At 50.2% G+C, this 18,699-nt stretch overlaps 1 protein-coding gene and 1 pseudogene across 2 annotated transcripts; both read left to right on the forward strand.

Annotated features, from left to right (window-relative positions):
• Positions 1-1,241: 1,241 nt before the first annotated feature.
• On the forward strand, positions 1,242-2,675 carry LOC102452917 (olfactory receptor 52K2-like; annotated as a pseudogene). Its single transcript, XR_016349219.1, has 2 exons — positions 1,242-1,405; positions 1,491-2,675. The product of XR_016349219.1 is annotated as an olfactory receptor 52K2-like (transcript).
• An 11,438-nt stretch (positions 2,676-14,113) lies between these two features.
• On the forward strand, positions 14,114-17,371 carry LOC102452654 (olfactory receptor 52M1-like). Its single transcript, XM_006127848.4, has 3 exons — positions 14,114-15,059; positions 16,058-16,147; positions 17,268-17,371. The coding sequence occupies exons 1-3, from the start codon at positions 14,129-14,131 to the stop codon at positions 17,369-17,371; spliced, it is 1,125 nt and encodes a 374-aa protein (XP_006127910.4). The 5' UTR covers positions 14,114-14,128.
• Positions 17,372-18,699: the final 1,328 nt, after the last annotated feature.

Here is an 18,699-nt window from a genome sequence, read left to right on the forward strand (position 1 = left end):
GGGAGACGTAAATCCTGCAAGATGAGACTTCCATTTAGACACCAAACTCAGTCCTGCTGAAGGGTTTCTCCTCTCGCATGAGCTTACAGATGGAATTGATGCTGGCGTGAGAGCCCTGGAGAACCCTTCCGGGGAGCCAAACAAGAGTCCCCGATGACAGGCCAACCCACGGCATCTCTGATGGACAGGCAGGGCTGGATTACCCAATAGGCAGACTAAGCACATGCTTAGGGCACCAGCAAAGCAGGGGCACCAAAAAAAAATTGTGACAGTATAGTATTGTTTTTATTTTGAATTACAGAATGGGGGCACCATAATCAGTTCAGTGCTTAGTGCTTCTAAAGCAGTGGTCCCCAATAGGGTGCCCGCAGGGGCATTTTTGTGCACCCGCCAAGTGCTCGGGGCTGGCCTGGCCCTGGACATATGGTGCATGCGCTGTGCCGGAGCCAGCCTCGGGCGCATGGCGCACGGAGAGTGCCGGCCCTGGGAGTGTGGCGAACTTGCCGCCCGCGCTCCAGATGCGCAGCACATGGGGAGCACTGGCCCCTGGTGCGCTGCTATGGGGTGCGCCAGCCCAGGCACGTGGCTCATGGGGGTGTGGCATATGCGCGGCCCCACCCCCTGGTGCGCTGCTATGGGGTGCGCCAGCCCAGGCACGTGGCTCATGGGGGTGTGGCATATGCGCGGCCCCACCCCCTGGTGCGCTGCTATGGGGTGCGCCAGCCCCAGGCATGTGGCTCATGGGGGTGTGGCATATGCGCGGCCCCACCCCCTGGTGTTCTGCTATGGGGTGCGCCAGCCCCAGGCACGTGGTTCATGGGGGTGTGGAATATGCACGGCCCAGCCCCCTGGTGCGCGAGTGTCCTCGCCCTCTGGTGCCCGGCAGGCTAACGGCCATGCCCCCTGGTGCCCAGCGATGTCAAATGGTTGGGGACCACTGCTCTAACGGTCTTAATCCGGCCCTGTGGACAGGGGCTGCCAGTACGACAGCCCACTCCCACTTGTCCATTAGGCTGAGATTCCCTCCAAGGGCCCAATTAGCCACAAGTATCCGGGCGGAGCCGTCCATTCCCATGAGCCGCATGAATGAAAAGCAGCCAGCGAAAATGGTTCAGATCTGGTCTCTCTTTCAGCTGGCTGCAATGGGCCAAATGTCCAGCTGGTGTAAATGGGCACAACTTTAGCGGCACCCAGTCATTTAGTCCAGCTCAGGATTGGCCTGATGAATCTCTGTTCAGACAGGGTTTTCGTGGACCGTTCGTAGGAGGAATCCAGAGAAAAAGAACCGCTGCTCTGAATGGATCCAGAGCCCTCTCTTCCTGCCTGTAATGAGAGTGGAATGGCTGCAGAGCAGGAGCCAAGGAAACGTTATTTGTGACTCCCTTTCCATCTGCCGTTAGCCCAGGTAGATGCAGAACTGATGCTGAGATAATGCCCCCTTGTGATGTTCCCATCGGCCAATTAATGATTGTTTTCATGGTAAATTTCAGGGGCAGGAAGCAGCCATGCTGTGGAGCTGAACATACCCAGCCAGCCTCACCATGGCAGCTTCCAACTGGACCACACCTCACCACTCCACCTTCATCCTCCTCGGCATCCCAGGGCTAGAGGAAGCCCACGTCTGGATCTCCATCCCCTTCTGCTCCGTCTACATCCTGTCTGTCGTAGGGAACTGCCTCCTCCTGGCTGTGATCAAATCCGAGCCGAGTCTCCACGAGCCCATGTACCTTTTCCTCGCCATGCTGGCCTTCGCCGACCTGGTTGTCTCCAACACCACCGTGCCCAAAACCCTCTGCATTTTCTGGTTCAGGGACCAGGCCATTCATATTGACGTTTGCCTGGCCCAGATTTTTTTGATTCACTCACTACCATGGAGTCCGGGTTCATGCTGGCCATGGCCTTCGATCGCTACGTCGCCATCTGTAACCCGCTGCGACACTCGGCCATCCTGACCCATCAGGCCATAGCCAAGATAGGGCTCGGCGTTGTAATGAAGGGGGTTGTGTTACTGGGCCCCCATCCATTTCTGTTGAAATGGCTCCCGTACTGTAAGACCAATGTCATTTCTCACACCTATTGTGAGTTCATGGTGCTGGCAAAACTGGCTTGTGCAGACACCACAGTCATAAGTGCCTACAGCCTGGTCATCGCATTTTTCACTGGGGGGTTAGATTTCATTCTCATTGTCCTGTCCTACATCCTGATCCTCCGCACAGTTTTCAGCCTGCCCTCCAAGCAGGCCCGGAGCAAGTCCCTCAGCACGTGCAGCTCCCACATCTGCATCATACTCATGTTCTACACTCCTGCGGGATTCACCTTCCTCTCCCACCGCTTGGGCCACGTGGCTCCCCATGTCCACATCCTCATCGCCAACATTTACCTGCTCCTCCCTCCCATGATGAACCCCCTCATCTACGGGGTGAGAACCCCAGGGATCCGCCAGAGGGCTCGCCACATCTTGGGCCTCAAACCAGCCTGATGGGTCAGTGGCTGGGGAGCCGGGTCCATGAAGTCAACATCAAGGCCAGCAAGGCCGGGGATGCAGATGGCTCAGTCACCTGCTGTGGAATCCCAGCTCCACCTGGCTGGGCAGCAGGCAGAATCATCATGCTGCTGGGTTCTGTGGCAGATCATGGCATTGACTTTTCGCTGCCCCGGAGCCCCGTTACTGGTGCATTTCCACCCAGCCCAGCGAGATCACGGCCTCATTGTGTGAGGTGCTGTGTGAAATACAGCCAGAGACTGTCCCCGCGCCAAGGGCTTCAATCCAGAGAGAGAGGACAACCAACCGTGGGCAAGGCAGTGTTGTAGTCACCCCACAACACAGGTGGGGAGTGCGGCCCAGGCAGCCCACGGACTTGCCTAAGCTCACACAAGAGTCTAAGGCAAAGCTTGCATGTGCGTCAGGGCAGCAGCCACACTCTCCTGATTGAGGGTCAGGAGGAAAAGTCCCCTGTGGGAAGATTACTCTATGCTGCCCCATGCAGATGGCATGTGCCTTTCACCTGATCTGGTCCCGGTGAGACAGAGGAGACCTGTGAACCTAGATCTGAGCCCTGACCCAGAGCCTTACCCACAAAGCCAGGCCACGAATATACCATGTGGCAAACGCACACCCAGTAAGCTTACTCCTCCCCCTCTCATGCCAGACATCTCTCTCTTTCCCCTACAACGAGCTGCCCCTCTCCCCTCTCATCATCTTCCCCAGCGGCGGGAGAGGGTTCCTCTCGTCCTGGCCTGACTCCATCCCATCCCACACTGTCTGGCATTATTTCTGGACCCAGATCCTTCAGAAAGTTTCCTAGAAGGAATGAAGAAGAGACAGACTCCTCAAGCAATCCCTCCCTTGTCGCCCATGCCACGCATCTGACACAAGAGGCTAGGGACAAGACAAAAGCAACAAGAATGATGGAAGGTCTAGAGAACACGAGCTATGAAGGAAGGCTGAAAGAACTGGGCTTGTTGCATTAGGAAAGGAGAGGATTGAGAAGGGATATGAGAGCAGTTTCCAGGTATCTAAAAAGGTGTCACAGGGAGGAGGGAGAAAAATTGTTCTTGGCCTCTGATGATAGGACAAGAAGCAAGGGGCTTAAACTGCAGCAAGGGAGGTTTAGGTTGGACGTTAGGAAAAACTTCCTAACTCTCCGGGTGGTTAAACACTGGAATAAATTGCCCAGAGAGGTTGTGGAATCCCCATCTCTGGAGATATTTAAGAGTAGGTCAGATAAATGTCTGTCAGGGATGGTCTAGACAGTACTGGGTCCTGCCATGAGGGCAGGGGACTGGACTTGATGACCTCTCAAGGTCCCTTCCAGTCCTAGTGTTCTATGATTTTATGATTTTATGACAGCCGAAGCATGGGGCTGTATCCGTGCCCAGCCTGGCTAATAACGACTGGTGGACCTACCCTCTGGGAACGTGTATGGTTCTTCTGTGAACTCAGTGATAATTTTGGCCTTCACAACACCCCCGGAAAAGGGTTTCCCATGTGGGCAGTGCATTGTGTGAAGAAATTCTTCCTCGTGTTTGTTTGAAACCTGCTGCCTTAACTTCCTGGGGTGTGTAATGGGAAGGGGTGAACGACTCGTCCTTATTCGCTCTCTCTGCACCACTCACAACGGTCCAGACCTCGATCAGATCCCCACTCGGTTGTCTCTCTCCCAAGCTGAACAGTCCCTGCCCCCAGGAGTGGCTGAGTTACAGCCTGACCCTATTCCTGGTCACCTACATGCTGGGCCGAGCCGGTGTTCCCCTCCCCCTTCCCACACCCGCTCGGGAGGCAGGGCACCTCCCCTGCGCCTGTGCCAGAGCTGAGCTGTTCTGGGTGCTAGTGCCACAGTGGGATCCCCTTCCCGTCCATCCATTGCCAGCCAGAGTCGTAGAGATTCCTGGGCACCAGCCACCCTCAGCTACAAGGAGCAGGCCCTAGACAGTGCTCAGCCTGTAGCCACTGATCTGCAGTGGTGTCATGGCCCCCAATGGAGAAGGTGACATACTCTGGGCACCCTGACTTCATCCCAACAACTGCCTGTTTCTGCTCATGCTATGGGAAGGGGACAACAGGAGACTCCCCTCCCTCCAAGAACTTTTACTAAGCTCTACCCAGGGCTGCCTCCCCATTACTGATACGTGTGTATAACAGTCTCTGTAGGAAATAATTCTGGACACTCTGGATGCAGGTGAAAACAAGCTGAGGAATTATTGTGCACCAGCGCAGATGGAGTACCAACCAGGGGTGAACCTGGAGAGCACTAGATAATCAAAACATTACAATGAACTATATAGGCAGCAGATGGGTGGAGTGGAAGCAATTTCATAGGTCCTGGCAGCAAGACACAATGAGCACATAAGCCAATAAACTACAAAGGTTACACAGTATCTCCGCCCACAGCCAATTAAACATCTTATCAACGATACAGGGAGTTATTCCTAACAAGCTAAATAAGCCAACATCAACAAAAGTCATGTTGATGGCAACTTTGTTTGCTGAAATTATGATGTGTCTACTGTAGGATGATTACTGCCTCACGTTGGCATGGTCCTTGGGATCCAGATTTATTATCTAGAATTAAGTGCTGTAGTGTAGACATACCCTGAGTGAGGCCCTCTTGGAACGTGGTTGCCAAGGCGACCAGGGTCATGTTAACTGCTTGTTCTGTGTGTTCCCAGGCCTTGCCTTAAATTTAGGATTTGAAAGAGAGTTCTTAGCAGAGTGCCATGGACTGCCTCAGTTTACCCCTACAGTCTCCACATAGGGATGACCCCTCATGTGAGCAGACACCTGGATCCCTGGAGGACAGCCAGCGGTGGCAGCGTTCTGCTCCAGGAACACCCTCTCCGCCCCCCCGAGAATGCCCCTCCCAGCACAGATTCAGGTAGCAAGGTGTGACCCCCTCTACTCCCACCATGCTTTATGAAATTGACACAAATTGACATAACTCAAAACTGCTCTGGACAAATTGCCTCATGTAACCCATCAATCTTCACACCATAATCCGATACATCTGTCTATCTTATTTTGGTGCATGTGTGTAAAATTAGACATTTGGGCTGAGTCTAGACTGGCATGATTTTGTGTAATTTCCCCCCACCTCTACTGCAAGCCTGCACTAGGGACTTCTCCAGGACAGGCATAAGGATCTTGTGCACAATGGGGTTTTGCGCAAAGAACCCATCGACACTGCTCCTTTTTGCGCAAAAACTCCTTGGCTGTGTCTACACTAGGCCACTTATTCCGGAAAATCAGCCGCTTTTCTGGAATAAGCTGCGAACTGTCTATACTGGCCCTTGAATTTCCGGAAAAGCAACGATGCTCTACTGTACAAAATCAGCCGCTATTCTGGAAAAACTATTCTGCTCCCGCTCGGGCATAAGTCCTTATACCGGAACACTGTTCCGGAAAAGGGCCAGTGTAGACAGCCCAGTAGTCTTTTCCGGAAAAAAGCCCCAATCGCGAAAATGGCGATTGGGGCTCTTTTCCGGAAAAGCGTCCGTGGCCAATGTAGATGCGCTTTTCCGGAAAAAGGGCTTTTCCAGAAAAGCAGTCTGCCAATGTAGACGCTCCTTTTCCGGAAAAACTGAAAACGGAATAGTATTCCGTTTTAAGCAGTTCCGGAAATTCATGCCAGTGTAGAGACAGCCCTTGAGCAAAAAGAAATGGCAGAAAAGATTCTAATGAGATCACAACTTATGCTAATGAGTCTCTCTTAGCATATTTCCTGCCGGAAGAACAGGCAGTGAAGACGTAGCCTTGGGTTTTAGATTCTAAGGGATCGGCACAGTGTGCTCTTTTGGGTATGAACTGAGGTATAAATTGCCGTGGGAATGTGGCTGATCCTTTGGGACTTGGAGACCCTGTTCAGAGTTGGTGAGCTTGGTTTTCCTAAACTCTCACCTGTATAAGGAGTGGCGCTGGTTGTGACACAGGCACAGCGGGTGTCCGAGGAGGCTGCTCTTGTCACTTCTTGCGGGACAGTGTGGCAAACAGAGGTGCTCTGTGTGACTGGTTTGGTGTTGTCCAGTAACGGACCCCCAGGCTTGGGCTGTACAGCTACATCTAGACTGTACTAGATACTGTCGACCAAGCCTCTGTCGAAAAAGAGCATCTAGACTACAGCCAGTTCTGTTGAAAAAGGAAGCTACTTTTTTGAAAGAGAGTGTAAAGTCCCAGTCCGCGTCCCAATTCGCGTATGGAGAAGTCCCAGTCCGCGTATGGAGAATTGGTGAACTATTGTTTGCCCATCAGGCGAAACTGCTTGATTCCAATACTGTCTAGTTGATAGAACTCAGCTTGCAATTCTGCTTGATTTCTTAGGCAATCTACTTCCATCTCTACACTTATTACCTATAGGCTGTGTCTAGACTGGCAAGTTTTTCCGCAAAATCACATGATTTTGCGGAAAAACTTGCCAGCTGTTTACACTGGCCACTTGAATTTCCACAAGAACACTGATGATCTCATGTAAGATCATCAGTGTTCTTGCGGAAATACTGTGCTGCTCCCGTTCGGGCAAAAGCCCTCTTGCGTAAATCATTTGCACAAGAGGGCCAGTGTAAACAGCACAGTACTGTTTTGTGCAAAAAAGCCCCGATGGCTAAAATGGCGATTGGGGCTTTTTTGCGCAAAACCGTGTCTAGATTGACCACGGATGCTTTTCCACAAAAAGTGCTTTTGCGGAAAAGCGTCCTGCCAATCTAGACACGATTTTCCGAAAATGCTTTTAACGGAAAACTTTTCTGTTAAAAGCATTTCCGGAAAATCATGCCAGTATAGACGTAGCCATAGTACATGTCTACACAGCAGGGCTGAAGCCAAAATAAGCTACACAACTTGAGCTACGTCAATTGCACAGCTTAAGTTGAAATAGCTTATTTCGGCTTTTGTTGCTGTCTACACAGCAAGAAGTCAAAGAAAGAGCATTCTCCCTCTGACTGCTCTTATCCCTTCTAAAATGAGGGTTACGGGAGTCGGAGTAAGAATGCTTGATAGTATTTTGACATTATGTCGAAATATCTGCTTGTCGTGTAGACACACACTACGTTATTTCAGAATGACGTCAGTTATTCCGAAATAACACTGCTGTGTAGCTGTACCCATAATGACTTACAGCATATCTTTCTGGGGTTAGTCACCCGATTTAAGGTTTTAACCGAAAGCAGTCTGTTTGAAGTGCAAAGGGAAATGTGTTCAGGCATAGGGACCGTGCCTTGGTTTACCTATGTGTAGAATGTGGATATATTCCTAGAGACTTTCCTTTGCTTGGTATATGGAAGATCTTTCAATGAAAGATGCTGCACAGTATAAAGATAGTTACTGAGGAGACTTATGATCTCTGATTCCAAAGTCACAGGCTTGTGTGTCTGCAGAAAGTGTTTGCTTCTCCCTTTCCTAATGTTTCTTCATGTCTGTCCACTTTTCTCTTGTTTTCTTACTGATTAACTATAATTTGCGAATACACACAACTACACAAAACAGCCAATTCCTCCTTGACTCAGCCCAGGGCCCAGGAGTTCTCTCACCCTGTGGGAAGGGCCCTTAATTGCTGTTTACTCCTACAGCCGGGTAACGAACAGAGACGCACAGACATGGAAGAGAGAGATTGGCTGGAGTGAGTCCCATCTCCAGCCCGTTTACATTCAGATGCTTGTGGTCCCTCCCCCATGGCTCAGTGTACCCCACTGGGATAGCACACAGCTATATTACAGAGTGGAGATGCCTGTGTTTGCCGTCATTGGAGGAGGCTGCAGATGCTGGCGTGTGGGACACGGCCGCTTGAAGGGGCTCTTAGCCAATTTCTCAGGTACCCATCTCTTGCTGAGGAGCTCAGCTGCTCGGCAGACCTGGTGCAGTGATCGCCTGGCCCTTTCTGCCCTGCCCGGCCATGACACATCCCGGGGGACAGGCCCCAGGTGACGAGGTTCCTCCAGTTCCACTTGGCAGCATGTGTTGTGTTGCTGAGCCCCCTGACTGGCTGCCGGCCGGGGCTCCGAGGCAGCTGCGGGTCAGTGGCAGAGGGAATCCTTTGGGTGAAAGGTGTTAGTAGATGGCCCATGCAACAGCAAAGAAACACCTCAGGAGGCAGCTGTGTGCTGAGGCACAGCCACTGTTCCCTCCTCTAGCACGTCAGGGCTCTGGCTGGTAACCGGGGAGTGGAGGGGGCAGTTACTGAATTTTTACCTGCAGTAAGGCACGGAGGTGCTAGGGCGCCTCACTGGAGCAAGCATAAGAATTTTTCAACCAGGACAAGACATCATCTCTCCGGGCTCCAGTTGAGAATTGGGCTGAACTGTTATGTCTGAGCTGCAGGGGGTAGCCGAGTTCGTCTGTTACAGAAAAACCAACAAATGGTCTGGTAGCACTTTCTAGTCTTACATCTCCATGTTTTGTTAGTCTATAAAGTGCTACCAGACCATTTGTTGGTTTTTTTGTTGTGTCTGAAATGTTCAAAAAACAATTCCACTGGAAGCAGACCCCCAGCATGGGAACTTTCAGTCCAAGTGCGTCAGTGTTTTGGCAAATTTATAAGCAACCGGAAATGAGGTCTCCGAATTGACAGTGTGAAAGAGACTTTGTCAAATGTGGTGTCATCAGCACCACCTACAATGACCACTCCATTTGTGAGTCCCACTCATCTAATCTCCTAGGGTACATCTACACTAGCCCCCTAGTTCGAACTAATGAGGGTGACAGAAATTGCTAATGAAACACGGGGTTTAAATATCCTCATTCCACGAGGAATAACAGTTAATTAGAACTAAGGGGTTTATCTCGGAATCCCGCTTCTCTGACACATGTAGACGCAGGCAGTTACTTCGGGCTAGTCAGTTTCCAAAATGGCGATGGCCGGGAATATGCTAATCAAGCGTGGGATATTTAAATCCCGTGCTTCATTAGCAATTTCCGTTGCCCTCATTAGCCTCCCTAGTTTGAACTAAGGGGCTAGTGTAGACGTACCCTTAGTTCCAATAATGTCGGTGGCGAGGAGTTCCACAGGCCCACTATGGAGCAGGTCAACAGTTTTATTTTATCCACAAGCCCACAGAGCCAATGGGGAACAGTTTAACCCTGGGTGGGCAATAATTTTCACTTGGAGGGCTACTCCCCACAGTTTCACAAGTCATCGTGGGATGGCTCCAGGCCTCTGGAAGGGGCAGGCTTAAGGTGAGAAAGGGAGAGAGAGAGACACAGAGACTTTGTCTCACAGATTGTATGTGTGAAGTGGTCTGCGACACAGAGAATGGGAGAGTGTGTGTTGCATAGTGTGGGTGTGTCTCAGTGACTCTCTGTGTGTGTGACACTCTGGGCATGTCTAAACTACATCTCTCTTTCGCAAGAGGAATGTAAATGAGACAGATCGAAATAGCAAATGAAGCCGGGATTTGAATTTCCCACGCTTCATTTGCATAATGGTGCCTGCGCGTTCTTTCGAAAAAGGGCTTTTGGAAAGTGAAATTGCCATTTAGACATGGTTCTTTAAAAAAGAAAACCTTTTTCAAAAGATCCTGTCCTCCTCAAAAAATGAGATTAGGGGCGTGTGTGTGTGAGAGAGAGAGAGAGCAGTGTGTGACACTGTGACAGTGACTCTGTGTGTGTGTGTGTGTGTGTGTGTGTGTGTCACTGAGACAGGGTGTGGCAGACACAAAGTATGGACACAGATTAGTTGTGTGACAGACTGTGAGTGTGGGTGTGTAACACAGAGTGTGTGTGCTGGCTGCAGCCTGGTATGTTTCTAAGAGAGGCCGTGCGGTATTTCTTTAAGACAGGGAAAGTTGCCCCCTTGCTCTGTCATCTCAGCTTCCCTGCTCTGAAGAGATGGGTGATATGGGTGTGAGAGTGCGTGTGTATTTGAGTGTGTGTGTGTGTGTGTGAGAGTGCGTGTGTATTTGAGTGTGTGTGTGAGAGTGCGTGTGTATTTGAGTGTGTGTATTTGAGTGCGTGTGTGCATGTGTGCATGTGTATTTGAGTGTGTGTGTGTGAGCGTGCGTGTGTATTTGAGTGTGTGTATTTGAGTGTGTGTGTGCATGTGTATTTGAGTGTGTGTGTGTGAGTGCGTGTGTATTTGAGTGTGTGTGTGAGTGTGTATTTGAGTGTGTGTGTGTGTGTGTGCGCACTGCCTCTCTAAGAAAGGCATTCACCTCAGTCATTCACCAGCCCAACCTGAGCTGCCCCGTGTGCGTCCCTCTCCCGGACCCCTGCTCTGCAGAGATGGGGGACAGGAGGATACCCTGACACCCGCACTCCCCTCTGGAACCCTCTTCCCCCTGCACAACTAGCAGGAGGGTCCTGGCAGCAGCTCGGCTGCAGGACGGCGCAAGGGGACGGGAGGGGCAGCGGAACACATGGCTGCCGGCTGTAAGTCTGCTCTCTGCTGATCAGCTGGAGAGAAATGACGGGCTGAGTTAGACTGGCCATCAGGCTGTATTTTGCCCACTCCTGTTTCAACCCCTTCCTTGAGAGCTAACGGACTGGAAAGTGTCACAGCACCTGAGGAGAGACGACCCCATCCTACGGCTTCTTTCCAAAAGCAGAACACATCCGCCCTTCCCTTTAACAACCTTCCTTTCCCTCTCTCGGAATTAGCCTACACCAGGCATGTCCAAAGTCCGGCCCACGGGCCAATTGCGGCCCGTGTTCCGGTTTAATACGGCCCCCCAGGTAATTTGCCAGTATCTATCTTTTATGGCCCCCAGCGAATCCATATGTATTGAGATGAATACATTGTAAAATCTCAGTTAATGTCAGTTGGTCTAAATCAGTTATAAATATATTTGGACACAACATGTATACTTGGTGTTATGTTCCTGTTCATATTTTTTGAACTTAAAAGTTGACAGACAACCTTTATTACCAATAATATGTAATGTACTTTACAATGTTCCTGACATTTATTTCAGCTTCCTGGATTTTTTTTTCATCTGGCCTTCAGATATGAAAGGCAGAGTGATTCAACACCTGTTTAGATTTGTCATCCATGTGACGAAATGAAAAGTATGCCGTTTGCAATAAACTTTGCATAAAATAGTTAATTTGCATTTAATTTTAATGGTTCAAAGAATGTCAGGCAAAATGGTCGGCCCTCACGCTTGTTCACTTCATCAAATCTGGCCCTCTTTGAAAAAAGTTTGGGCACCCCTGGCCTACACCCTTTCTGGGAGGTTTTTTTTTTTTTTGGTAATATACCTAATAACCTCCTTTCCGTCATCCTTAGCCCTGACTAGAATGTGGTGTGTCCTGATGACTTTAATGCAGAAAAAAATAAAGGATTTCTTGAACATATCAACCTTTTCTGTAACTTTAACAAGTTTCCCTTCTCCCTCTAGGATTGGGCGTCAACCTTTTCCAGGATTTTTGTGGTTTTTCGTACACTTAATAACATCATTTTTCTTATCCTCAGCCCCACCAAGCTTGGATTTCTCCCTGAAGTGTTTAATGTGAGTTATCTATTCTCGTATCTTGTATCTATTTTGCCTTTCTCTCGTTGATGGTTTTGTTTTTTTCCACTTAGGGCATGTCTATACTGTGGTGCTATTTCAGGATACTTCCGGTATCCCAAAATAGCTATCCCACATCTTAGAAACAAGCCGCTTATTTTGAAATACAATGGGCTCACTGTTCCGACATCCCTGTAAACCTTATTGCACGAGGAGTAAGGCATGTTTCAGAAGAGCAGTTTATTTTGAAATTTGCCACTGTGTAGACAGCGTCACATTATGAAATAAGCTATTTCAAAATGAACTCGAAATAAGCGATGCAATTTGCGTAGCTCAAATTGCACCGTTTATTTCAAGCTAAGAGTGCAGTGTAGACGCACCTCTAATGACTACCTTACCATGTCTCTAAGTCAGTTTTACTGCCAGATATACTGGCATTGGAAAAGGTTCAGAGAAGGGCAGTTAAAATGATGAGGAGTTTGGAACGGGTCCCATGTGAAGAAAGATTAAAAAGACTGGGACTTTTCAGCTTGGAAAGAGGAGACTGAGGGGGGATATGAGAGAGGTCTATACAATCATGAGTGGTGTGGAGAAAGTGAATAAGGAAAAGCGATTGACTTGTTCCCATAAGGACTAGGGGCCATCAAATGAAATTAATGGCCAGCAGATTTAAAACAAAGAAAGGGAAGCTGGTTTTTTTTCGTTTGAATGTAATTAGTAGTTTCATTTTGTTCTCCTTTATCACAGGGGTGGGCAATCTTTTCTGAAGGGGGGCCCACGAATTCCAGAAGTATTGTAGGCTGTCTTGGACAGGCTGATGTCTCAGGTGGAAGGGGCGGGGCCAGGAGACTTCACACACTCCCCCACCCACAGACCCTGACTGGCCCCGGGGGTGGGGAAGTACGTGAAGTCGTTGCCCCCTATCCCTGTCCTGCCGGGGCGCATGGAGAGATCCACCAACTGTATTCAAGAGCTGGCAGTTCCCTCTAGGCGACACGCACCTCTGACGGTGGGAAGAGGTTTCATGCGCTCCCTCATCCTCAGCTCTTGATTGGCCTGGGGGCAGGGAAGCGGCAGGGCAGTCTCAGGCCACATCCAGTGGCTTGGCAGCCAAATCTGGCCCTCAGACTTGCCCACCCGTGTCTTGCCCACCCCTGTTCTATCATATATGGGGGGAGGGATCGCTCAATAGTTTGAGCATTGGCCTGCTAAACCAAGGGTTGTGAGTTCAATCCTTGTGGAGGCCATTTAGGGCAAAAAATTTTCAGGGATGGTACTTGGTCCTGCTGTGTAGGCAGGGGACTGGACTCAATGACCTTTCAAGGTCCCTTCTAGTTCTAGGAAATAGGAAATCTCCATATGCCCCCTTGTTTGTCTTATTCCTCAATAGTCCCAGACTTTTCAGTGCAGCCACATGCAGCCTCCCCCATAACATAACTCAGAACCCCCCTTGCTATCGGCTGTACCCTTCAGAGAGACAGGGGGACCACAACTGAGCAGGGGTCCAGATCTAGTTATTCTTCAGCCCTTTGCTTAGACCTCCGGCCACTCTCTTTGTCTGTGAATGAGCAAGTGTTTCCATGGATCTACTATCAATGACACCCATACAGTTAATAGACTCATAGAATCATGGGTTGGAAGAGACCTCAGGAGTCATCGAGTCCGGCCCCCTACTCAAAGCAGGACCAAGCCCAACTCAATCATCCCAGCCAGGGCTTTGTCCCGAGCTGTGTTCTACTTAGGATATTTCCCCTGGCACTTGTCTTTGAAAAGGGTTAGATTGTTTCCTCTCTCAGATTTTGAGCAAGCAGATGACTCTCTAGCTTGGCATGCAATGAGGGATAACCAGTAACCATCCTCATGTTTCCTGCGGGTGCCAATAAGGTTCCCCACACTACAGCATCCATGTGGCACCATCAAATATGGCCTTGACATCAGTAGGGTGAGTTGTCCCTAATTCATTTCTCTCAATAATGAACATGTCATTTTTTCAGTGTGAAGACCGACTGTGCTACTTCACCCTTGAGAACAGCCTCCAGTAATACTCACATTGTCTCATAGGAACATTTTCCCTGCATCCAGGCATTTGTACTGTCACTATCATCCTAGCCTCTGGACATATACAGGAGGTCAGGAGATCATAAGGTACATGCAAGAGACAAAATTCTGCTTCAGCGGTGGACACCTCTCCTGCTCCATGTCAGATTCCAACACAACCGACTTCACTAACCCCTCCATCTTCATTCTGCTGGGTATCCCTGGACTGGAGGCGGCCCATGTCTGGATCTCCATCCCCTTCTGCACCATGTACATCACAGCCCTCTTGGGGAACTTCACCATCTTGTTCATTGTGAAAACGGAGCGAAGTCTCCACAAACCCATGTACTATTTCCTCTGCATGCTGGTTGTCACTGACCTGGTTCTATGTACTTCCACTGTGCCCAAAATGCTGAGCATCTTCTGGTTCAATTCCAGGGAGATCGATTTCAGTGCCTGTCTCACCCAGCTGTTCTTTATTCACTGCTTCTTAGTGGTGGAGTCTGGGATCTTCATGGCCATGGCGTTTGATCGCTACGTGGCCATCTGTGATCCCCTGCGACATTCCACCATCCTGACAAACCACTGCATGGCCCAGATTGGCCTGGCTGTGCTGCTGCGTGGCAGCCTGCTCTCATTGCCCTATCCCTTCCTGGCCAGGCAGTGGCCATATTGCAGAACCAACATCATCCCCCACTCGTACTGCGAGCACATCGCCGTAGTGAAGCTGGCCTGCGCCGACATTCGCATCAGTAGTTACTACGGCCTCTCTGTGGCACTCGTGGTGACTGGTCTGGATGTGATATTTATCGCTGTGTCCTATACCCAGATCCTCAGGGCCATATTCAGCCTCCCCACCAAGGACGCCCGGCTGAAAACTTTCGGGACCTGCAGCTCCCACATCTCTGTCATTTTAGCCTTTTACATCCCAGCTCTCTTCTCCTTCTTCACGCACCGGTTTGGCCAGAATGTGCCCCTGTATTTCCACATTCTCATTGCTGACATGTATCTTCTGGTGCCCCCCCTGCTGAACCCCGTCATCTATGGAGTGAGGACCAAACCCATCCGGGACAAGCTGCTCCAGCTGATTCCACGGGCAGACTAATGTTTTCTCCTGGCTCCCAGACAGAACTGTGTGCAGAGTTGGCTGGCGACATGGTGCTGGGCCCTTTTTCTCAATTCACTAAAAAAAATCTTTCCTCCACCTTTCTGTGTTGTATCTATGCTATAATCTGGGGAATCCACCTACGTACAAGTCACAGGGTTGTCACTTTTCCAGCTGGTCCTCTGAGCCTCTCCCCCCCACACTACCCCACCTCTTCCCCCGTGACTCCTCCTCCAGTCCCATCCAGTCTCTCAATGCCCAGGCTCCTTCTTCATCACTTCTCCATGGTCCCACCCCATCACTCACATCTCTCCTCCACCATCCCATCACTCTCTGGATCGGCCACATCCTTGCCCACACCAGCTGCATCCTCTCTGCTCTGAGGCTGGGACAGGCAAGGAACTTGTCTGCTGGTAGGAGCAGCCCCAGTTGAGGAGGGGCTGAAGAGGGTTAATTCCCCAACATCTCTTCCTGCTCTGCTCGCACTCAGCACTGCCGAATCCCCCGTTTGACTGGAGGGGCCAGTTTCAAACCTGGTCCCTGGCACTTGGAGACAGACTCAAAAATCAGACTATCCAGGAAAATCCAGACAGATGGAAAACCGATGGACTCATTACCGCACAGTGTAAACCAGCTGTACCCTTGTCTTGGGCATTTCCTATACTGTTCACTGACCCTCCTTGTGCTCAGAGGAGGAGGCTGGGATGGAGCGGCTGTCACCCAGGCAGAAGAAGGGGTGCCTTTATTCGAGATATTCTGGAGTGTTGTGTGCAGTTCTGCTCCCCTTCTCCCCACTACAGAAAGGATGTGGACACATTGGAGAGGGTCCAGCGGAGGGCAACCAAAATGGTGAGGGGGCTGGAGCACATGACCTACGAGGAGAGGCTGAGGGATTTGGGTTTATTTAGTCTGCAGAAGAAAAGAGTGAGGGCAGCGGGGAGGAGGGGGGATTTGAGAGCAGCCTTCAACTTCCTGAAGGGGGGGATCCAAAGAGGATGGAGAGAGGCTGTTCTCAGTGCTGGCAGATGGCAGAACAAGGAGCAATAGCCTTAAATGGCCGTGGGGGAGGTCTAAGTTGGATATTAGGAAAGATTATTTCCCTAGGAGGGTGGGGCAGCATTGGGATGGGTTTCCTAGGGAGGGGGTGGACTCTTCATCCCTAGAGGTTTTTAAGTCCTGGCTTGGCAAAGCCCTGGCTGGGATGATGGAGTGGGGTTGGTCCTGCCTTGGGCAGGGGGCTGGACTCTGACCTCCCAAGGTCCCTGCCAGCCCTGGGATTCTATGATTCAGAGGGTGGGGATGGGACCTTCCCAGAAGAGGGAACAAAGTGAGGAGAGGGTGGTGCAGCCCTTTAAAAACAGCCTGGGTGACCCAGAAGATGCTGGGGCAGGAGAGAGGAACAGGGACATCAGTACATCAGTGGGGACTCAGTTGCAGGGTTATGGCTGCAGCAGAAAGAGAGGTTCCAGCCGGGGAAAAGGCCAGGAGGTGCAGGAACTGACTTCGGGGTACCCCAGCGGGCTCTGACCAATCCCAAAGAAAGCCCCCGGGTGGAGGACACCGAGGCAGGGAAGGCCTGGCCGGTGTTGTATCCTGTTTACTGAGCCCGGGGGATCCCTTGTGATGTTTAAAGTAGAGGAAGAGTTTCAGCAGCCCCTTTTGCCAGGCCTGGGTCTGGTTGCTTTCACCACCCTGTGCCCTGAACGAGAGAACCAGGAAACAGCATGAACCCCTCCCCAGGGGCCTGCTCTAGGAAGAGCGCGCTGACCAATGAGGAAGTCTGAGAGAGCTGAGTCAAAGCTGGTTCCAGGGCCTTTGGCCCAGCATGCAATTCTCCAGTGCCCAGAGGGAGGCACGACAACGCGAGCGGCATGCTCAGACTGGGCCAAGAAACCGAGCCCCATAGGTGGGGCCTGAACACTGCTGTGGGGCTAGGATTGGCAGTCATGGGGGAATGGCGCCTGGTAGGGAAAACTGGCAACTCTTACCCAACTCTAGGGCATATGGGCTCAGTGTGGGGGACCCAGAAACAGCCACCTGCTGGGGGTCCGGCCACCAGAGGGCTGGGACCACACACTTGGAGCTTCCAGGGCTGAGAGAGGAAGGCCACAAGGTGATGTCTTCACCCAGATATAACGCCTCTGTCCTGGGGGTTTCCCTGAAGGCTCCTCTGAAGCAATGTTTCTTCCAACAGGCAATGCTGCTTCTGTCAATGTCAATTCCCCACTCTGGTGCGATGAATGCAGAAGTGGGGGCCAGCAAATGTACCCCCAAACCTTCTCCCAGGCTTCGGTATAAAACTTCCCCCCAAAATCTTAACAACCTAGATTTTGGGGATGAAAATCCACTCCCACCACCCAAGTAATGGTCAGAAAACCAGGGACGAGATCACTTGGGAAATCTCAGCCCTAAAGGAAAAACAGGACCAAAAATTAACCAATGCCAGGTTAATAAAAAAGAAAGAACTTGTATTATCACCACAATACTCCTGTTACATGCATAATGACTAGATGGAAAAGTCACCAATTGATAAACTCATGGGCTGTGTCTACACTGGCCCCTTCTTCGGAATAGCCATGCTAATTTAGAACTTTGGAATAGGGAAATGCATTGGGGATTTAAATATCCCCTGCGGGATTTAAATAAACATGGCCGCTGCTTTTTTTCCGGCTTGGGGAAAAGCCGGAAAAAAAGCGTCTAGACTGGCGCGATCCTCTGGAATAAAGCCCTTTTCCGGAGGATCTCTTATTCCTACTTTCAAGTAGTTCTAAATTAGCATGGCTATTCCGAAGAAGGGGCCAGTGTAGACGTAGCCATGGGGAATTCCACCCTGGGCCAAAACTTAGTTGCAAAACAGAGGAAACCCCGTTTTTAAATGCACCGACATCAGATTCCCATTCCCAAATCATAAAACATCTAAACATTACCCTACATACAGATAGTGAAGAGTCTTTTCTTGGGCTATGTCTAGACTACACCTCTCTGTCGACAGAGAGATGTAGATTAGGCACATCGAAATTGCTAATGAAGCGGTGAATGAAATATCCTGTGCTTCATTAGTATAAACATGGCCGCTGCTTTTTTCCGACATGGAGTTTTGTCGACAAAATCTCGGCAGTCTAGAGGCAGATCTACAGAAAATAAACCCTTTTTCGACAAATCCTGTAAACCTCGTTTTTGAGGCATACAGGTTCTTTCGAAAAAGGGTTTATTTTCGACAGATCCACGTCTAGACTGCCTAACGTAGTGAATACAAGCAGAGAGAGGGTAAGTTTAGAAGATAGGATACACAAAGAACAAGTTAAAAATCACATAGGAAAGTTAGATGTCAGCAAGTCACCAGGTCCTGATGAAATGCATCCAGGATACTCAAGGAGCTGATAGAGGAGGTATCTGAGCCTTTACCTATGATCTTTGAAAAATCATGGCAGACAGGGGAGATTCCAGAAGACTGGAAAAGGGCAAATATTGTGCCCATCTATAAAAAGGGGAATAAGAACAACCCAGGAAACTACAGAACGGTCAGTTTAACGTCTGTCCCAGGGAAGATAATGGAGCAGGTAATTAAGGAAATCATATGCAAACACTTGGAAGGTAATAAAGTGATAGGGAATAGCCAGCATGGG

Source organism: Pelodiscus sinensis, chromosome 1 (genome assembly GCF_052426305.1).
Source record: "Pelodiscus sinensis isolate ZL-2025 chromosome 1, ASM5242630v1, whole genome shotgun sequence".
Taxonomy (NCBI): Eukaryota; Metazoa; Chordata; order Testudines; family Trionychidae; genus Pelodiscus; species Pelodiscus sinensis.